Source organism: Acomys minous (genome assembly GCF_964271855.1).
Source record: "Acomys minous genome assembly, chromosome: 9".
Classification (NCBI taxonomy): Eukaryota; Metazoa; Chordata; class Mammalia; order Rodentia; family Muridae; genus Acomys; species Acomys minous.
Genome location: NC_140490.1, coordinates 79,748,757 through 79,768,634, shown reverse-complemented (window position 1 = coordinate 79,768,634; position 19,878 = coordinate 79,748,757). Strand labels below are relative to the sequence as shown.

The 19,878-nt window shown below is 37.0% G+C and overlaps 1 protein-coding gene across 1 annotated transcript; it reads left to right on the top strand.

The window, feature by feature from the left end:
• Positions 1 to 1,509: 1,509 nt before the first annotated feature.
• Positions 1,510 to 18,542, top strand: LOC311605898 (vomeronasal type-2 receptor 116-like; the record flags this gene model as incomplete). Its single annotated transcript, XM_084796739.1, has 6 exons — positions 1,510 to 1,619; positions 4,063 to 4,189; positions 6,568 to 7,380; positions 8,743 to 8,970; positions 15,394 to 15,517; positions 17,638 to 18,542. 6 exons carry the CDS (start codon positions 1,510 to 1,512, stop codon positions 18,540 to 18,542), a joined length of 2,307 nt encoding a protein of 768 aa, XP_084652865.1.
• Between the last annotated feature and the right edge of the window lie 1,336 nt (positions 18,543 to 19,878).

The window sequence follows — 19,878 nt, the reverse complement described above, 5'->3', positions numbered from 1 at the left end:
TTAGAAGTATTTGAATTCAGATCAAAGCACATGATGGTCTATATGTATAAAATGGATTTGACCTCAATGTGGAAAAAACAACAACATTATTAGCAGGAATTGGGAATGGAACAGAAGGTCATTATGGTAAGGTAAACATGCAGACTTAGGAAATTCTGAACTTCCACAGACTCTAGTTCCAACAGTGTGTGTCTTGTATCTATGTGTGTAGGAGTGTCTGTTGGTGTGTGTGTGTTGACACACACATCTTTATACAAAAAATTAGGACAGGCATTATTTGAGAAGTGCAAATGCCTATAGGAATTAGAGATGCAGTATCTTGTAAAGCTAATAGGAAGAAAATCTCATCCGTATACTCTTTTATTGGCAATGCAGATTCTAGAATGCAGCCATGAATACTTTACTATGCAATTTGTATAGGAAGAGTTTACACATTAACTCCTTACACAAGAATTCCTTACAGACATTCCTTGAATGTAAATGAGTATAAAACAATATTGAAGAGCCAAGATGAAGTATAAGAAATGGGTTATCACATGTTATTGATCTGTGAGAACTGAGGATCTAGGATGGCTATCACGTGTTAGAACTCAAATATTTAACATAGTTTATTACTAATAATGTAGGTGTTGGTTGAGGGATAAGTCTCATTTAATATTTGAAATGATACACAAAGGTCATGAGTTCTCTTTGGATATTGTTGAACTTTTAAAAATCAACATTTAAAGTGTACATGAGCTGCCATTTTGTGAGGAGCTGGATGGTTTTTGATACAGCAGGATTCAAGAAATTGCTGGATTTCACCTGAGTATTGGTTCTCAAAACCTGGAAACATAGGCTTTGGGTAGATATTCTTTATTTGTCATTGGTGTGACATATTTCACAGTGTGTTTGCTCTGAGGTACTCAGATGGCCCAGACAAATGGCTACCTGTACATCATATAGACTTGGTGGTACAATGCTTACCGTGTAGTCATGAGCCATTTTGTGATTCCTTCCTGAATCAATAATTTATATTTCACTGTGGATAATCTTAAAAAATCTGACATAATTTCTATTGGTGTACACATAAACAAATATATAAGATAGTACCGAAACAAAACTTTCACTAAACAGCCTCTGCCCAGGGATCTTAATATCCATAAACTTGAATGATGTCATGGAACCAGAGACAGAACTATCATCAAATATATTTATCAACTCATGTTTACCACATGGACTGTAGACCTCATATGATAAGTCCCAGGGAAGATTCCTCCAGGAATGAGGAAGGGCCTAAGGGAAAAAAGGAATCATGAATGTGCAAGCAAACTTTCCATTGTCCAGAAAAATAAAAGAAGATAGGAAGACATGGGTGCCCATTTGATAGGCTGATATGCATGACACTTCACAATCCGCAATACCAAGGCTTACAGGAGGACAAAGATGTTCACTTTGATCTTGTTCTACTTGCTTCTGAACACTCCACTTCTCGAGATGAGTTTCATTCCCTCCAGGTGCTTTTGGAGAATGAAGAATGAAGAAAAGGACGGGGAGTTAATGGAAACCTGTTTCTTCTCCCTTCGTGCAGTGCAATGGTCTGTGAAGAAAGACTATTTCAGCAACATTCTGGATACACTGTAAGTGCTTCTTAAATTTTCATGTAGATTTCATCACAAGTAATTTCTGGAGAGATCTGAAGATGAGAAACAGAACAACGCATTGATTGTTCTGAGTTTTTCTTCAAATGTGCACACAAAGAAACAACACCAAATTCTTTTTATAAACTCAGTCCCATTTTCTGAATTTAAATTGGCCCATAAAACATTTTATGTTTCTTCCAGTTAGCATCCTGATTTCAAGGCCAGAAGTTGAGTGAACAAAGCAATCTCTACCATTATTCCAAGGATTAGCCCTCCTGTTGACAGTTTCCATGGCACAGTACCCAGTGCTTTATTATCCAAAGATACCCCATACTATTTCAATAAATTTCATCCTGAGAAGGTACAATTAAATGGCCATAGAGTGTGTTTCTGTCAGTGTGTAACTGTCAGTTCATGTGTGGGGGCACCTAATGTTTGGAGTACACCTAGGTACAGACAGCTTTCACACAGATGTTCATTTACTCTCTAAAATTACCTGTACGTGGTCACTCTATGACTTCTGAGCCTGCATCAAAAATGAAAGGAGGATTTCTGTCCAATGTGAACTTTAAACATGTCCTTATATCTCCATCTTAACTTGTATACATATACAACCACTGGCTTGTAAGTATTACAAAGCCCAGTTCTTCATTTTCTATTTAGCATAAAGAAGGAATGCTTAGACTGTAAATTTTATGTTTGAGAATTGAGGCTACCTCTAATAGTGGTGACAACTTACTTTCCTTGTCACCTGACTGGGTTACATTTGTGGCATGTGTAGTTAGTTGACAGTACTTGAGAACGTGATTAGAGGAGTTTCTTAGTAGCTCATCTCTTCAGTTACTTAAGAATTACGTGTCTTCCTTTTTAAGTCTAAGTTGGTTACTTCTGACACTTCTATCACATTTGTCACTTATGTTTCTCTTTCAGTAATTTTACTAAGTATAATTGCATATTCTACCATGTGGTTACTGCACACATCTTGGATTTATGGATTTCTGATAGTTGTTTCCAAGAACATCACTTTATACTCCTAGGCTGCTCTGATAGTTCAAGTAACTGGTGTTTCTTATGTTTAGCATACATAAGTGAGTGTTTGAATCACACAAATTCTAGTCTCAGATTCCTATTGTGTGGTACTGAAATATTCAATGGCAATTTTCTGTGTGGTAATGAAGGGCATTCTAATAGGGGCTATTTTTTGTAGACAAAAATAACAGAAAGATAAAATTTCTAAGTGGAAAATTAATTATATTTAAATCTGAGTGAATCATTCAGAATGACGGTGTATGTCTGATGCTTGTTGTTCAGATGATAGCAAATGACTTGGAAGAGACAGGAGAGATTATTCTTCCCATAAAGAGAAAAAAATCTTACATTGCAACTTAATTTTTGCCCTTTTTATTAAAAGGATACCATAAAGATTTCTGATATGCTTTATGCTTTATATTCTATTTTACAACCATGTAATATTGGCACAAACAATTGTCACTGCAATTTCCAGATGTACATTATTCTCAGTAGGATGCTAGTGTTCTGTTAGTGTAACTGGAAGTGTGTTCAAAATATGTTTTAGCTCAAAGAAGGAATGCTTAGATTGTAAATTTTATGTTTGAGAAGGCAGGCTATCACTAATAGTGGTGACTCCTTCTTTCCTTGTCAGTTGACTGAGCTACGTTTGTGGTATGTATAGTTGATAGTGCTTGAGAAGAGAAATAGAGAAGTTTCCCAATAGCTCATCTCTGCAGTTCTTTAAGAAATATGTGTCATCTTTTTTATGTCTAAGCTATTTATTCTCTTACACTTTTATCACAGTTACTACTTACATTTCTCTTTCAGTAATTTTATTAAGTATAATTGTATATTTTACCATGTGGTTACTGCACACAGTTTTACTTTGTGGGTTTCTGATAGTTGTTTTCAAGCACAGCACTTTATACTACTAGGCCACTCTGGTAGCTCAACTAACTGATGTTCTTTATGTTTTGTATGCAAGAGTTAGTGTTCGTGTCACACAAGTTCTAGTCTCAACTTCCTAATGTGTTTTACTGAAATGTCCAATGGCAATTTTTTTGTGCTGTAATAAAGGGTATTCTAAAAGGAGCTATTTGTATATCTAAGATAACGCAAAGGTACAATTTCTAAATGAAAATCTAATTATATTTAAATATGATTAAATCATTCAGAGTGAAGGGTTATATTTGATACTTACTGTTCAGATGATAGGAAATAACTAGCAAGAGACAGGAGTGATATTTTCTTCTTATAAAGAGAATAAAAAACCTCATATTAAAATATTTTTGCCCATGTCATAAAAAAGCATTGCTTAGGTTCATATATCCAGATGCATACACACTTACATCATTTTTAAATAATATGCTTGTTTATGTATTTTACCTACTGATCATTGCCCCCTCCCTCCTCTATTCCTGTTCCCAAGCTCTCTCCTGCATTCTGTTATTCAAGAAGGGAAGCCCCTGACCAAATCACCTCAACTCATCAATCACATCACGACTGAGTATTTACTCTTCACCTGTGGCCTGAAAAAGAAGCCCCACCAAGAGAAAGTGATTTTTAAAAAAAGGTGACAGAGTCCATGTCAGAGACAGTGCCACCTCGTCTTACTAGGGGGACCCACATTAAGCCTGAAATACCCTTTGCCTACATCTCTGTATGGGACCTAGGACCAGTCGTTGGATGGTCCTTGGTTGGTGATTCAGCCTCCAGAAGCCCCACTGTGCTCTGATAAATTGACTGCTGATTTTCTTGTGGAGTTCATGTTAATTCTGTATCCTTGTATACTTCCCCCTACATTTCTACAAGACTTTGAACAATTTGCTAATATTTGGCTTTGATTCTCAGCATCTGTTTTGATTCGCTGATGGATGGAACCCTCAGGGGACATCTATGCCAGGCTCCTGTCTGAAAGCACAGCAGAGTATCAATAATAGTGTCACAGGTTGTCTCTCTCCTGTGTTCTGAGTCTCAGTTTGGGCCAGGCATTGCTTGGACATTCCCTAAATCTCTGCTCTATTTTTATCCCTGCATATCTTGCAGGAAAGGTAAATTTAGAGTCATAGTTCTTGTGGGTTGGTTGGTATTCCCCTTCCTCGATTAAGAGTTCTGCCTAGTTAGAGGGCGTCCTTTCATCTGAGTCACCACCATATTATCCCAGAACTGTCTTATTTATCCATCCTGTCAAAAAGATATCTCCACCCATGCCTTATTCTTACTGTTCAGGTCCTCTGACCTGCTGCATCAGCTCTCCCCAGGTCTGATATCCACCCTCATTTCTATCTGAGCTCTCTCTCCTACCTTGTTCCATATCTTCAATGTCTTCTGCTGTCTATTATATTTCCTCTTCTGAGTTAGAACAAAGCATCCTCTCTTGGGTCCTACTTCTAACTTATTTCCTTTGGGTTTGTAAATTCTAGTACTTTTATCCTGTCCTATATGGCTAAGTAAGTACATCCACGTGTGTTTTTGTTAGTCTGTGTTACCACACTCAGCAGATGTCTTCTAGTCTACTTGCTTGAAAATGTCATGATTTTCTTTGTTTTTATATCTGAGTAGTATTTCTTTGTTTCATTCTCCATTGTTTGTTTGAGTGACATCAGTTTTTCTGGATTCTAGCTATTATGAATAAAGCATAGCTGAGCAAGTGTCCTAGGGTATATGTCCAGGTATGGTATAGCTATGTCTTGAGGTTGAGCTTTTACTAGTTTTCTGAGAAAATAACAGATTGATTTCCAAAGTCAGACATACATCTATTTAAATATGCATCTCCTGTGTGTGAATTTATTTGAAAATAAATCATTAAAAATACTCTGCCTGAAAAATGATCTAAAGAGAAAAAGGAACAATATGAAGATGGATATAGAAGAATATGATAGATTTCCAACTAGTGATAATTTATTGTTAGTACAGGAACCAAACATTGACCAAGAAACACTCCTGTCATCAGTCACTCTTTCACTACCTCAGCCAATTCAGTTAATTTCATATGGAAATACCAGAAATTCAGAGGCTCACACATCATGTGTAATTTTCATATTTCTCAATGATTAATTAATGAATGCACAATCAGGTTTACAGTTTGGTCAAAACCTGTGGCCTTGTCTTTACCTTCTGAGCAAGTACTCAATAACCACAGGTGGAAAATGCTTTCCACGGAATATGCATGGTTTATGTAGATGAACTCACATGAAATTTTATAGGTGCTGCAAGATTTCATAATTTTGTGTCATGCAAATCTCATTACACAGGACAATTATTACTAACATAGGGATAAGGACAATATCTTCAAGTGCAGGATAGTCATTGTATTGACTGCAAATGATCATGTGTATATTTCTGTACATAATAAATATTGTACCATTTTACAGAACACCAGCTGAAAGCCAGTTTCCTCTGGTCTTGGCTTTTTCCTTGGATGAAATCAACAAAAACCCTGATCTTCTACCAAATATGTCTTTAATATTTGAAGTACCATATTTTATAAGTGTGTCAGAATTAAAACATCTCATTCATGTTTCTGGACCACCTCATTTGTTTCCTCCTAATTATGACTGTATCCAAGCACTCAATTGTAAGGTATTTCTTACAGGACCAAACTGGGAAGCGTCTGTACTTTTTTACACATTCATGTCCAGCCATGAATCTCAGCAGGTGAGATTTTGTGGGGTTAATATTTAATGAAGTTGTGTCTCCATTGGTGGCTTTGATAAGATGCAAAGAAGGGTCTAAAGAGGAGACCGGTCTTACTGGCCTCATGTCAATTTATGTATTATTCAGATACTTGATGAGGATCTGACATTTCTTTGTGTGAAATGGGGTAGTGGGAGAAGTAACAGGTTAGGGGGGTTTCTAGAACTTTTTACAGATAAAAATGTGTTTAGAAGTTCTTAAAAGTACATGCTACCTCATGCTACTCCCTGTTTCCTAGGCACCTCAGCTTACTTATGGGCCTTTCCATTCCCTCCTGAGTGACCACGTACAATTTCCCTATATTCATCAGATGGCCCATGAGGATACATCTCTCGCCATGGCCCTCGTCACCTTCTTGCTTTATTTCAACTGGAAGTGGGTAGGGCTGGCTGTCTCTGACAATGAACAGGGTACACAATTTCTTTCACATTTGAAAAGAGAGATGGAAAAGGATACAGTCTGCTTTGCCTTTGTGAGCATGATTCCAGTGAACATAGAGGCATACATGTCAAGAGCTGAAGTGTATTACTACCAAATCATGACATCGTCCACAAATATTGTTATCCTTTATGGTGACACAGACAGTACTCTTGCTGTGGGCTTTAGAATGTGGGAATCTCTAGGTATACAAAGAACATGGGTCACCACCTCACAGTGGGATGTTCCTATAAGTAAGAGAGATTTCACCCTTGACCCAGTCCATGGGACTTCTGCCTTTGCACACCACCATGGTAAGATATCAGGCTTTAAAAATTTTGTCCAGACATTGAACCCTCTCAAATACTCAGATAAATATCTGGCAAGGCTGAAGTGGATGAACTTTAACTGTGAAGCCTCAGCATCTAACTGTAAGACAGTGAAGAACTGTTCAACCAATTCCTCTTTGGAATGGCTAATGGCACAGACTTTGGACATGGCCTTCAGTGATAGCTGTTATGACATATACAATGCTGCGTATGTTGTGGCCCATGTCATTCATAAGATGCTTCTTCAACATGTAGAAAATCAGCTAATTGAGGATGGGAAAGAATATAATTATAGCTGCTCAAAGGTAGTGTTTCTTCTATTGGAGGATACATGATCTCATCAATGTCATAGCTTTTAAGAGTCTCTCAGATGATTCAACTTAGTGAACTAGGAAATGTTTCCCAAAAACATTAGGTTTCTAAATGTTTTTATGTTGACACAATAAATCTAGAGCTATGTATAGATCTCTAATCCAAAAGTATTGGAAAGAAAGACACCATTTATCAGTGAACATCAGTGATTCTGTAACAGAGCACCTGAATATAATCACACTTGTTCTGATATTGGAGAGATAATTAGTCTTTTCTAATTAATTTTCTCCCTGATGAGGAGATGAGTGTTTGTTCATTAATTCTGAAATTTGAGGTAATAAGTTCAGGGGACTGTTTTCTCAATTGATTCTCCCCAAATGTAGTCTCTGTTCACCTTCCTCAAAGTCTTAGTACAATTGCACAAAAATAGTTATGTGAATCAGTTTATTACACACACACACACACACACACACACACACACACACACACACAGACACACACACATTTGTTTGTATATATGTTTCTCCCTGTGTATTTGTGTTTCTAAGTGTGTTTCTGGGTATCTGTGTGTATATCTGTGTTTATGTTTATATGCACAGATGTGTGTGCCTGTGTGTATGTGTATATTTCTGTGTGGCTGACTGTCTGTTTGTAGAAGTGAGCATAAATTGTCTGTGTTTCAATGCCCATGTGCATGTTTGTTTTTGTCTTTGTTTATGTTTCTGATTGTATTTGTCAGTGTGTTCTGTGGTCTATGTATTGGCTTGCATGTATGTATATCTCTTACTGTGTTTGTGTGTGTGTGTGTTTCTGTCTGTCTCTCCTTTGATATTGTGAGCATAAATTTTTTGTGTCAATGTCTCTCTGTGTGAATGTTTGTATCTCATTATATCTCCCTGTGCTTATTTATCTGTGCATGTGTGTGTCTATGTATGTGTTTGGTACATTTCTGTACTTGTGTGTCTGTTTCAGTGTATATGTCTGTCTGCGCCTGTATGCTCATATGTGTGTCTGGACATGTATGTTAATATGTGTGTTAACAAATATGTGGCTATATTATGTGTGTATCTCTCTATATATGTAGGTCTCTCTGTGTGCAAATGCATGCATGTGTGTGTGTGTGCTGTTGTACATCTATGTTTGATATATATGTGCTTGTCTATATTTGTGTTTCTTAGTCTCCTTTCAGTGAACTAAAATTCTGCAAACATTATGACAAATTAATATATCATTTTTATTTGATTGAAAATTTCCACCTGATACCTTCAGTAAAATTGCATTTCAGATGAAATCATCATACATTTTCTCCAATCTGGGAAGAACATGTAGATTATATAATACTGCTTGTTTTTCAGATGCACTCCTTGATGAGAAAGACACGCTTCACTAGTCCTAATGGAGACAAAGTGAACATGAACCAGAAAGAAAAACTTCAGAAAGAGTATGACATTTTCTACATTTTGAATCTCCCACATGATTTTGAACTTAAGGTGAAGATAGGAAAGTTTAGCCTATATTTTCCACATGGTCAACAGCTCCATTTATCTGAAGACATGCTAGAGTGGGCCACAGGAAGTAGACAGGTGGGTTTAAAGAACTGTACTGATTTCCATCACATACCAGTAAACATTGTGTGTTTAGTTAGTCCATGTATGCCCTTTTATAAATTAGTGAAATGAAATAAATTGTCACATAAGGAACCTACTTCTAGTCTCCTTTGTTACATTTCTTATTTTCACTATTTTTGATGTGACCTTTTATTAATTCTTCAAGGAGTTCATGCAATGGTTTCACTGTATTCTGTTATAACAGAAACTGTGTTTTTAAATATGATTATAGAACAACTTTTGACCACTGATTTATAATATTTCCAGTAAAGTGAGCCATATACTCATGGTACCATTGTTATTACTATACAGTGATTTCCTCACTTATTATGAATCTCTGATAAGAAAAATTAAAGGCACTGAGGCTAACTAATGATGGAGTAAATTAAAAATACAAAGGCATTATAAAGCAAACTCATTTTTTCTTTTAATTGTTTTTTAAATTTAATTGAAAAATTTTTATTCCTTTTACATTCCAGCCTTAGCCCCCTCACTCATGTCCTTCCATGCCCACCCTCTCTCCTCCTTACCCCTAACCCTTTCCCTAGTCCTCAGAGAAAGGAGCCCTCCTCCCCTATTCACTGACCCAAGCCTCTCAAGTACGATAAGAACTGCCTGCCTACTCTTCCTCTGTGATTTGGTAAGGTACCCAACCAGGGGGAAGTGATCAAAGAGAAGACAACAGTTTTATTTTATATGTTCGCTTAAGCCTTCTTACAAAGAACCCCTAAATTGTCAACACCTCTCTAATCCTGAATCAGTATTTTGTGATAAATATCAAATATTCTATGACTTATTACTTTGTATTTTCTTTCTTTTTTTATATGTATATGGGTTTTCTGTATGGATATATGTCCATGCAACCCTGGCATATGTAGTGTATATGGACATTAGAAGAGTGATGCAGATTCCTGGGAATGTGAGACAGCTTCAATGTGCAAACTGGGTGCAAGAAATCAATTGTTATTGACAATTTGGCCATGCCTCAGCTCTGAATTATGTCGTGTAAAGAAACTGCTCACTACAGTATCCTTGCTTTGTCCTCTTAATTGTTGTATAGTTCACTCAAACTAACGAAGCGGTGTCTAGTCACCTTCTCTGTATTTGGAGGTATTGTTAGTAATATATTTTTGCTATGCAGAAATTTGTGAATAAAAAATTCCATCATAGCTCCAGGGTATATTATAAGTATGAATTCTGATGTCATTGGTTTTAAGGTATTCTATTCCAACTATGCAACTATAAAGTTGTTTGAATTTTAAAGATGTTAAGTCCAGGAATTCAGGTTGCTCACATACTGTGGTATTTGCAGTTAATAGTCCTTCTCAGAGTGATGGGGGGAATCATTGTTATGTAAAGGAACACAGGATCTGAAGTTTAGCTCCTGAGATACATATCCATTCAATGGCAGCAGTGAAATCTCATGTGTGTTCTAAACAGAGCTTGATTGAGCATTACAAAAACATGCACTGTAATAATACTCAATAAAAAATATAGAACCATTGCTCTGCTTCCAGATATGCATATCAGGATACACGCAGAAACAAACAAACATAAAAATGATGATATCAAATCTACCTAGCTCAAAATGTTACAATCATAGTCTTAAATGAGAGTCTGTTCAATGATATGCTAAATACATAATTCAAAGAATGATTATTAGAATGTTTAATGAAAAGTGAGAAGAGGAGACATAAATTACCTCTGGAAGGATACATGGGGTCACAAAAACCAACATAAAATAAGTCACTGAAAAAGGATGTGAAAAAGGAACCCCATGAATGTACAAAATAATAAAAATATTCCAACAAAAACATGTAAAGGAAAAACAAAATAAATTAAGTAAAATTCTAACTAAAAAGTCTCAGCAAGACAATTGTTCAAGATAAAGACAGGATAGCAAAGCTTGAACATGATGCATAAGTATTGGAAAATTCAGACTATAACAAAAATAAAACAAAACATAAGATTCAAAATATAGGAGACTGAGGGTTTCTGATTAAAAGATCAAATTTACAATCCAGGTTCACAAGGGGAAAAGAAGGACATACTCTACTCATCAACACTATATCCAGTAAAATGTAACCATTAATTTCAAGTGATATGTGTGCCCATCAAGATACAGCAGTCATTTGTATAGAAAACATTCAAAAATCAGTAAATGAACAACCCTTGGCATATTTAACTTAAAAATATTTTGTAACAAAGACATAAAATTGAAGCCTGCAGTACAGAAGACTGTCAAAGCAAGTTCCCATCTGTATAACGGCCAATTTCACTATGGATGCTCTTACAAGAGGAGAGGAATAGTGATGTATTTCAAACATTTAACAGCCATCCACAGTAACTGTAAACAGAAAAGGTGTTCCTCATAACAGAAGGACACAGAACAGAGTTCAATAATAGACACAATGACAGGAATTTATAACCGCTGAACCAGCACTACGAAAGACACTAGTTGAGCCACTTCATGTGATGAATGCAAGAATCAAAGGAACACACAGACAGCACTAAGCTCCAGGGAAAAACAACTGCTAGGAAACTATCAAATACTACAATATCAACAAATTGACAATATTTACCAAATAATTTACAATAATAATTTATAGTTAATGATCACATTATCTAATAAAACCCCATAGACAACAAGATTGGTTCAATAAAACAACAACAACGACAACAACAACACCCCCCAAATTTTCTTTTTACTTCCATGGGCATAGTTATTTTTAACCAGAATAGAATCCTACTATTAAAATGGGGGGGGGGGTGATGCATTGTTATGAAATGGAAACAAACAAAGAAGCAAAAAAAAAAAAACCATGAAAATATTCACTTTGATGACATGGATGGAATAATTCTTAAGTAAACACTTATCAAGACAATTCAACAATGCACCAGAATGTTCAGTCTCTCCATCCAAGTCTATTTCACTCAAGAAATGCAATCATGATTAAAAAATGCAGATCAGTTAAGTGAGAAACATCATGTAAATACACTCTAAGATGGAATTATATGATTATACAAAAATATTCATAAATGTATTATAAAGAAGTCCATCATCCATTCAGAGTAAAAAGGACAAAGAACAGGTAATGTCTTGACAGAATAGGATTTTTATGGCAAACGTATTACAAGCATTGTACTACATGGAGAGAAAAAAATTCAATTAAAATCAGAATTTTATGATTATGTGTATGTGTGGAGCATGTTTTAATCCAAACAGTTTGTAGGCAGATTTAGAAAATTCTCTGTTGATATGTGGCCAGTTTGGCCTGTATAGCTAATCCAAGTTTGGCAGTGTGACATAGAGACCATGCCTTAAAATATTGAACAGAAATGGGGCAGCAATGTGCACTGTCTCTACTCTTCTTCAAAATGGTCATTAAGATCTTACCAAGTGCTTAGCCAGAGATTGGGATAGATACTGAGACTTCCTACTGGTACTCTAGGTGAGAGAGGTAAGTACAAATGGGGAAATAGAAGGACCCAGAGGGTCCTAGAAACCTACAAGAAGACAATTAAGGCTGGCAGATCTGGACCCAGGTGGGTCAGATAAAAATACTGTACCAACAAAGAACAATTCATGTAGTAAACCTAGAACCCCTATCCAGATCTAGCCCATGGATACCAAATTCTCCACAATTGTGTGGATACCAGGGACTGACTCGAACATGAACTCTGGTGACTCCTACTTGACCACTTCCTCTTGGTGGGGAGACCTGTTAATGCTCAGAGGAAAAGTAAGCAGGCTACCAGGAAGAGACCTGATAGGCTGTGATCTTATAGTGGGGGAGAAGGTCCCTTTCAGTCACAAACGTAGGGGACGGGAATAGGATGAAAGTGAGAGGGATGGGGAATTGGAAGATAAAAGTGAGGGGATAAAAATGAGATTTAATCTGAATAAATTACTTAAAAAAAGAAAACTTTACCATGTGCCAAAGTAACTGTGAAAGTATATTTTAAAAAGAGAGAAAGTGTCAAATTATAAGTGACTATATACGATTTGAGTCTTTCTGCTTCTGGGTTAACTCACTCAGTATGATAATTTCTACTTCCATCCATTTGTCCACAAATTTTGGGAATTCCTTGTTTTTAATAGTTGAGTAGTATTCCATAATGTTGATGTACCACAGTTTCTTTATCCATTCTTCTACTGAGGAACATTTAGGCTTTTTCCAGGTTCTGGCTATTATGAAAAAGGCTGCTATGAATATAGTTGAGCATATACCCTTGTTTTGTGCTAGAGCATCTTCTAGGTATTTTTTGAGATAGATTTCCAAAGTGGTTGTTCAAGTTTGCAGTCCCACCAGCAATAAAGAATTGATCCTCTTGCTCCACATCCTCACCACATGTGATATCACTTGAATTTTTGATCTTAGCCATTCTGATGGGTCTAAGATGGAATCTCTGAGTTGTTTTGATTTGCATTTCCCTGATGACTAAAGGCATATGTACTCACTTATAATTGGACACTAGTCCAAGGGGCATGTCCCATGAAAGTCTTCACTTGCCAGGAAAATGGGATAGATGTGAAGACATCTTCTTGGGACTCTAGGTGAGAGAAGTATGGGAGAATGGGGAAATATAAGGATTCAGAGGGTCCTAGAAATCTACAAGAAGAACGTTATGATGGGTGGATCTGGGCCCAGGGTTTCTGCACAAACTATGGCACCAAGCAAGGACAATATATGCAGTAATCATCAAACCCCAACCCAGATCTACACAATGGAAAGGACATTTTCCACAGTTGAGTGGAGAGCGGGGACTGCCTTTCACACGAACTCTGGTGCCCCATATTTGATAACGTCCCTTTGATAGGGAGGTCTGGGGGCACTCAGAGGAAGGATAACAGGATATCAAGAAGAGACGTGATACCCTATGATCATATAGAGGGGGAGGAAGTCACCCTCAGTCACAGACATAGGGGAGGGGACTAGCGTGAAAATGGGATGGAGGGAGGAATGGGAGGATACAAAGGATGAGATAACAATTTAGATGTAATATGAATAAATTAATTTAAAAAGTGAAAAAAGAAAGAAAGTAATGTTCCCTGTTCTAGATAGGGAGTTGAGGTATCGCAGTGCTAAACAGTGAGACCCTGTTTCACAACCACCACAGCAAAAAGAAGCGTTCTAGTTAAGTGAATATGTGGAGAATATGAGATGAACCAGTGACAATGTGGTTTTCACATAGACCTTAATACTGAATGAAGGATTCGAGTGAGCATGCAACCATCAGGAATTTTTAAAAAATATTTATTAATTTATTCATATTATGTCTCAATTGTTTTGCCATCCCTTGCATCTGCCCATTCCTCCCTCCCTCCTGCTTTCCCCCTACACCCCTCCCCTATGACTGTGAGTGAGAGGGACCTCCTTCCCCTGAATATGCTCATAGAGTATCAACTCTATTCTTGGTAGCCTCATCAGCAAATTTCTAATGTTCCTTACAGAGCCGCATCATAAAGTTCAGTGTAATAAAAACATAACCTTTCTTTAACCTAAGAAAACTTCCAATTAACATCAAACAAACTAACTTTTACTCAGATTATGACAGTATTTGCAGGCTCCTTAAGGTCTTCTCACTTCAGGAAATACATCACATTACAGCTTCTTCCGCATCAACTCAGCACTTTGTCACTAGGACTGTCTTTTCAACTGTGTTTTTCTTTACACTAAGTTTCTGAAGATTTGCAGTCTTAATTGATTGGAGGATGTGTTTGCTATCTGAGACTTGAGGAGATATTTCCCATTTTAGATGTGCTTTAGTCATATCTTGCTAAGTCATTGCTTTGATTAAACTTTGGCCACGAACAAAGTGAGGAGGAAAGGTTGTTTTGGCTCATGGGTTATAGACAAGGGAAGACAAGGAAGGAACTTGGAGACTGAAACTAAAGCACAGGCCCTGGAGAGAACACTGCTCACTGGCTTGCTCTGTGTCATTTCTCACACATGCTTGCCTAGCAAGAGCATTGCCTTTAGTAGACTGGGCATGCCTACAATGAATACCAAGTAATAAAATGCATTAGCATTAGAAAGACAGGCTATTCAGATAGAGAGAATTTCTCAGGTAAGTTTCATTCCATGTTCTCTATCTTTTTACTGTACTTTGTGTCAGCTTGGTGAAAATCAACAAGAAAACCAGGTTGCAATCTCTGTAGTGTTCGCACAAAGTACTCTAAAATTCTGTTTCCATCATGTCTAAGATTTGGTAAAGAACTCAACTTTTCATCAACTTGTTTTAATATATTCCCACATTTGGCATTATACAAAGTGCTAAGTGACATGTGGTTCCTCAGCTTCTGTATATAAAATAAGCTTATTAGTATGTCAACATGATAATATAATACAGTTATGACGAAGTACGTAAAACTCAGTAAGTATCTTACTTCCTCAGATGCTGCCTTCTGTATGCAGTGCTGATTGTGGTCCTGGATTCAGAAAATTCAGGCAGGAGGGAATGTCAGCCTGCTGTTTTATTTGTATCCACTGCCCAGAAAATGAAATTTCTAATGGAACAAGTGAGTGTGTGCTGCTGTGATAAGCTTTACATTGATAGTCCTCTCCACCAACAAAGGGATGCTGAAGGAGTCAAAAAGGCAACTATAAGAGTAAAATATACCATTTTCTTCATTAGCAGTTATAGGAATACAAACACTAACAATGTCATAACAACAACAAGAAAAAATCCTTTTGCCTAGATGTACATTTTGATTCAATTTCTGTCACATCATATTTTCTCAAAGAAACAAAATCAAACTACAGTGTGAGCACATTCTGTATGAGATCTGTCCTTGTTATTAACTTCCCCTATAATTAAACTCATGGCAGATTCCTGTCATGAATTTTTAATAGGTGTATTTATTCTTTTTGCATGCATATATGTGTTCCTACACATGTTTATGTACAGTATATATGCACAGAATCGAACAGAGGACAGAATATAGCACCAGACCTGATGGACTGTGTAATGGAGGTGCTAGAAACCAGGTCTCTATGCTTAGAAAATTAGTGTAGAGATAAAAAAATTACTTGCAAAATTATCAGAAACTGCTGAGTATGAGGCAGAATTTGTGTGATTTGTAGAGGCCCATTTTCTTTTTCCCTCTTCTTTATTGTAATTTGTTCTGATTATATCCCAATTGTTATTCCCTCACTCATTTTCTAATGACTGATGTGATTTGTTTCTGGGAAGGTGAGGATAATTGTTGGCACATGGTGTACAAAATATAAGGAGTCTTATGTCAAATATTTTATAAATAGCACCCAATTAATAATTTTATAAAATAATAGATTAGAATGGTTTTGTATTGAAAACAATTAGTCACAAACATTAAAATTTTATTGCAACTTACAAAGACAGTTTAGTAAAATTATTATATATTTATGTTTGGCTAAATGCAAATGGACAATGACTAGTTTTTCCATATTTGCCTGTCATACTATGCAATGAACTTAAGTTCTTAAAAGATATTTCTGGCCAATAAGATGGCTCAACATTTAAATCATTTGCCTCTAAGACTGATAGCTGGAGTTCATCCCCAGGACCCATAGACTAAGAGGAGGCAAAGAACTCTTAGAAATGGCTTCTGACATCTATACATTCAAATCACATCCATAATTATTAAACATACTGTAATAAAATTGTCTTAAATGTAAAAATGAATAAGAACTAATGGTAATTACATCAATAAATAGAAAAATGTTGATATTATTTATAGGTGTGTATGTGTTGTGTGTGTATGTGTACATAAGGGCAGATGTAGGTGAGAGGCAACCAGTACCTCTATAATTAATTTGCAGGAAGTTGTGAAACACCTCACACAGGTTCTGGGAACTGAACTCGGGTTTTTTGGAAGAGCAGATCATTTGCCGGGCGTGGTGGTGCACGTCTTTAATCCCAGCACTTGGGAGGCAGAGGCAGGTGGATATCTGTGAGTTCGAGGCCAGCCTGGTCTACAAAGTGAGTCCAGGACAGTGAAGTCTATACAGAAAAACCTTAACTCAAAAAAAAAAAACCCAAAAAACAAAAACAAAAATCTAGGTCATTTTTGTATGTGGGTTTTTGTTTTACTTTTTCGATGCTGTTTATCAATATATATATACACACACATATATATATTTACCTCAGAGTATATTCACAGAGTCTCAGTCTCAAGAGAATTAAATGAGGGAAGTAGGAATGTGCTGGATGCTTCCTATGAAGATTCTCAGTCCGTAGAGAGGTTTCTACCTTCAGTGATAGAGTTAGTGCGTCTCATGATCAAGACTCAGGAATTCTTTCTCAATACTGCCAGATAAGAACATAAATAAGGACATATTTATCATTACTTTTTATTTTCTACAGTTTTCAAACCTTTATATTACATTTATATACTGGTAAACTTTACTTCTCATACTGACATTCCTACTTCTCCTAAATGATTACCAAATTTTTGATCACATCTGCTACATTTATTTGGACACACAAATAAAAATAATAACAATTAATAAATAGAAGCATTGTTGTACAGCAATGTCCTTCAATTATATTATCAGCAATAAAATGGAGGTATTGCAAAGATTTTCTGACAGACTTATTGAAACGTCTTGTTAATAAACTGCCGAGGCTGCATTGACAAGTCTTTCCTTTCTCAATCAGATATGGATCAGTGTGTGAAGTGCCCAGAGGACCAGTACGCCAACACAGAGCAGATTCACTGCATCCACAAAGCTGTGATATTTCTCAGCTATGAAGACCCCTTGGGGATGGCTCTGGCCTTAATGGCCTTGTGCTTCTCTGCCTTCACAGCCTTTGTTCTTGGGGTATTTTTGAAGCACAATGACACAGCCATCGTGAAGGCCAATAACCGCTCTCTCACATACATCTTACTCATTTCACTCATGTTCTGTTTCCTCTGCTCCTTGCTCTTCATTGGCCATCCAAACTCAGTCTCCTGCATCCTGCAGCAAATCACATTTGGAATTGTATTTACTGTGGCAATTTCCACTGTGTTGGCCAAAACAATCACAGTGGTTCTGGCTTTCAAAGTCACAGCTCCTGCAAGAAGGATGAGGTACATTCTAGTTTCAGGAACACTTAACTACATCATTCCTCTCTGTACCCTCATCCAAATTATTCTCTGTTCAATCTGGCTAGGAGCTTCTCCTCCCTCTGTTGATATTGATGCAGACTCTGAGCATGGCCACATCATCATTGTTTGCCACAAGGGTTCAGTTATAGCATTTTACTGTGTCCTAGGTTACTTAGGCTGCCTGGCCCTGGGTAGCTTCATTGTGGCTTTCTTGGCTAGGAACCTGCCTGACACATTCAATGAAGCCAAGTTCCTGACATTCAGCATGCTGGTGTTTTGCACTGTGTGGATCACTTTCCTTCCTGTCTACCACAGCACCAAGGGCAAGGTCATGGTGGCTGTGGAAATTTTTTCCATCTTGGCTTCCAGTGCAGGCATGCTGGGATGCATCTTTGTTCCCAAGTGCTACATAATTTTATTAAGACCAGACAAAAATTCTCTTCAAAAGATCAGGGAGAAATCATATTCCTAAGGTCATATACTTTGTGTTAAATTAATTTATTTATTCAATTTACATCGTGATTGTAGACCCCATCCTTTCTCTCCTTCCAGTGTCACCCTTCCTCCCTCTCTCCATGCCCTCTCCCTTATGCCTCAGATTAGTGGAGACCACCTTCCCATGCACCTCAGCTCACCAAGTTGCATCAGGACTGAGCATGTCCTCTTCCCCTGGGGCCTAGATAGATAGTCCCACAAAGAGGAAGTGATCAAAAATATGGCATCACAATCCATGTCAGGAACAGCCCCCATACTTCTTACTAGAGGACCCACATGAAACCTGAGCTGCCCATCATCTACATCTGTGTAGGGGGCATAGGTCCAGTTCATGCATGGCCCTTGGTTGTTTCCTCAGTCTCAGCAAGCCTCTCTGTGCCCTGGATGGCTGGCACTTTTGGTCTTTTTGTGGAGCTCCTGTCACCTCAAAGTCCATTTCTCCTTCTTCCCACTGTTCCACAAGATTCCTATTATCACTCCATGTTTGGATGTGAGTCTCAGCATTTGTTTTGAATCTGTGTTTGGAAGAGCCTCTCAGAGGACAACAGTTAGGCTTCTGTCTACAAGCATAGCAGAGTATCATTAATAATCTCAGTGGTTGGCTTTATCCATGGACTGTGTCTTGGTTTGTGCCAGGTAGTCTGACTGGTAAATGAATTCTAACTGACAAATATAAAGTTGGTACATAACCACCAAATATTGAGCTATAGTGCATGATCTATTTCTTCTTAGGATGATGATCACTGTTTCTTCTAATTATGTTGCATAGCAGTATCATGACTACTAGAGTTCTATGTTGTCCATATTATCTTGCCCTGACCTACTTATTTCATAATTTATAATTCTTGGGGCATAGTGGAGAGTGCAAATGTTCTTTTCTTCTTTAGAATAAAAACATTCAAAATAAAATCAAACTTTATAATATCTGGATGAATGATCTTTATGCCAGTTGAATGGTGATTAAAAATTTGAGGAAGTTTGTGGGAGAGTGAACTCATGTTTGCACATGAAGGTAAACCAATTTTCCTCCTTACAGGGGGGAAGGTAAAGAAATCTTGATGTTATCCAAGGAAGTAGAAGATTTAAACTTAGAAATTGATGGTTTGATAAACATAAAGAATACTAAAGAAGATGGATTTGTGTCTTAGCCTTAGCAGTTAATATTGTGCTCTGCTCCTTAATAAGGCTTGATTCACTGCTCAGCCCTGAAAAATCATGTTATCAATCCTATGTTAAAATAGCTCCAAAGTATAAGATGTCCTCTTCTGGCTTACATGGTTACTTGAGCTCACCTGTGTACAAAACAAGACACG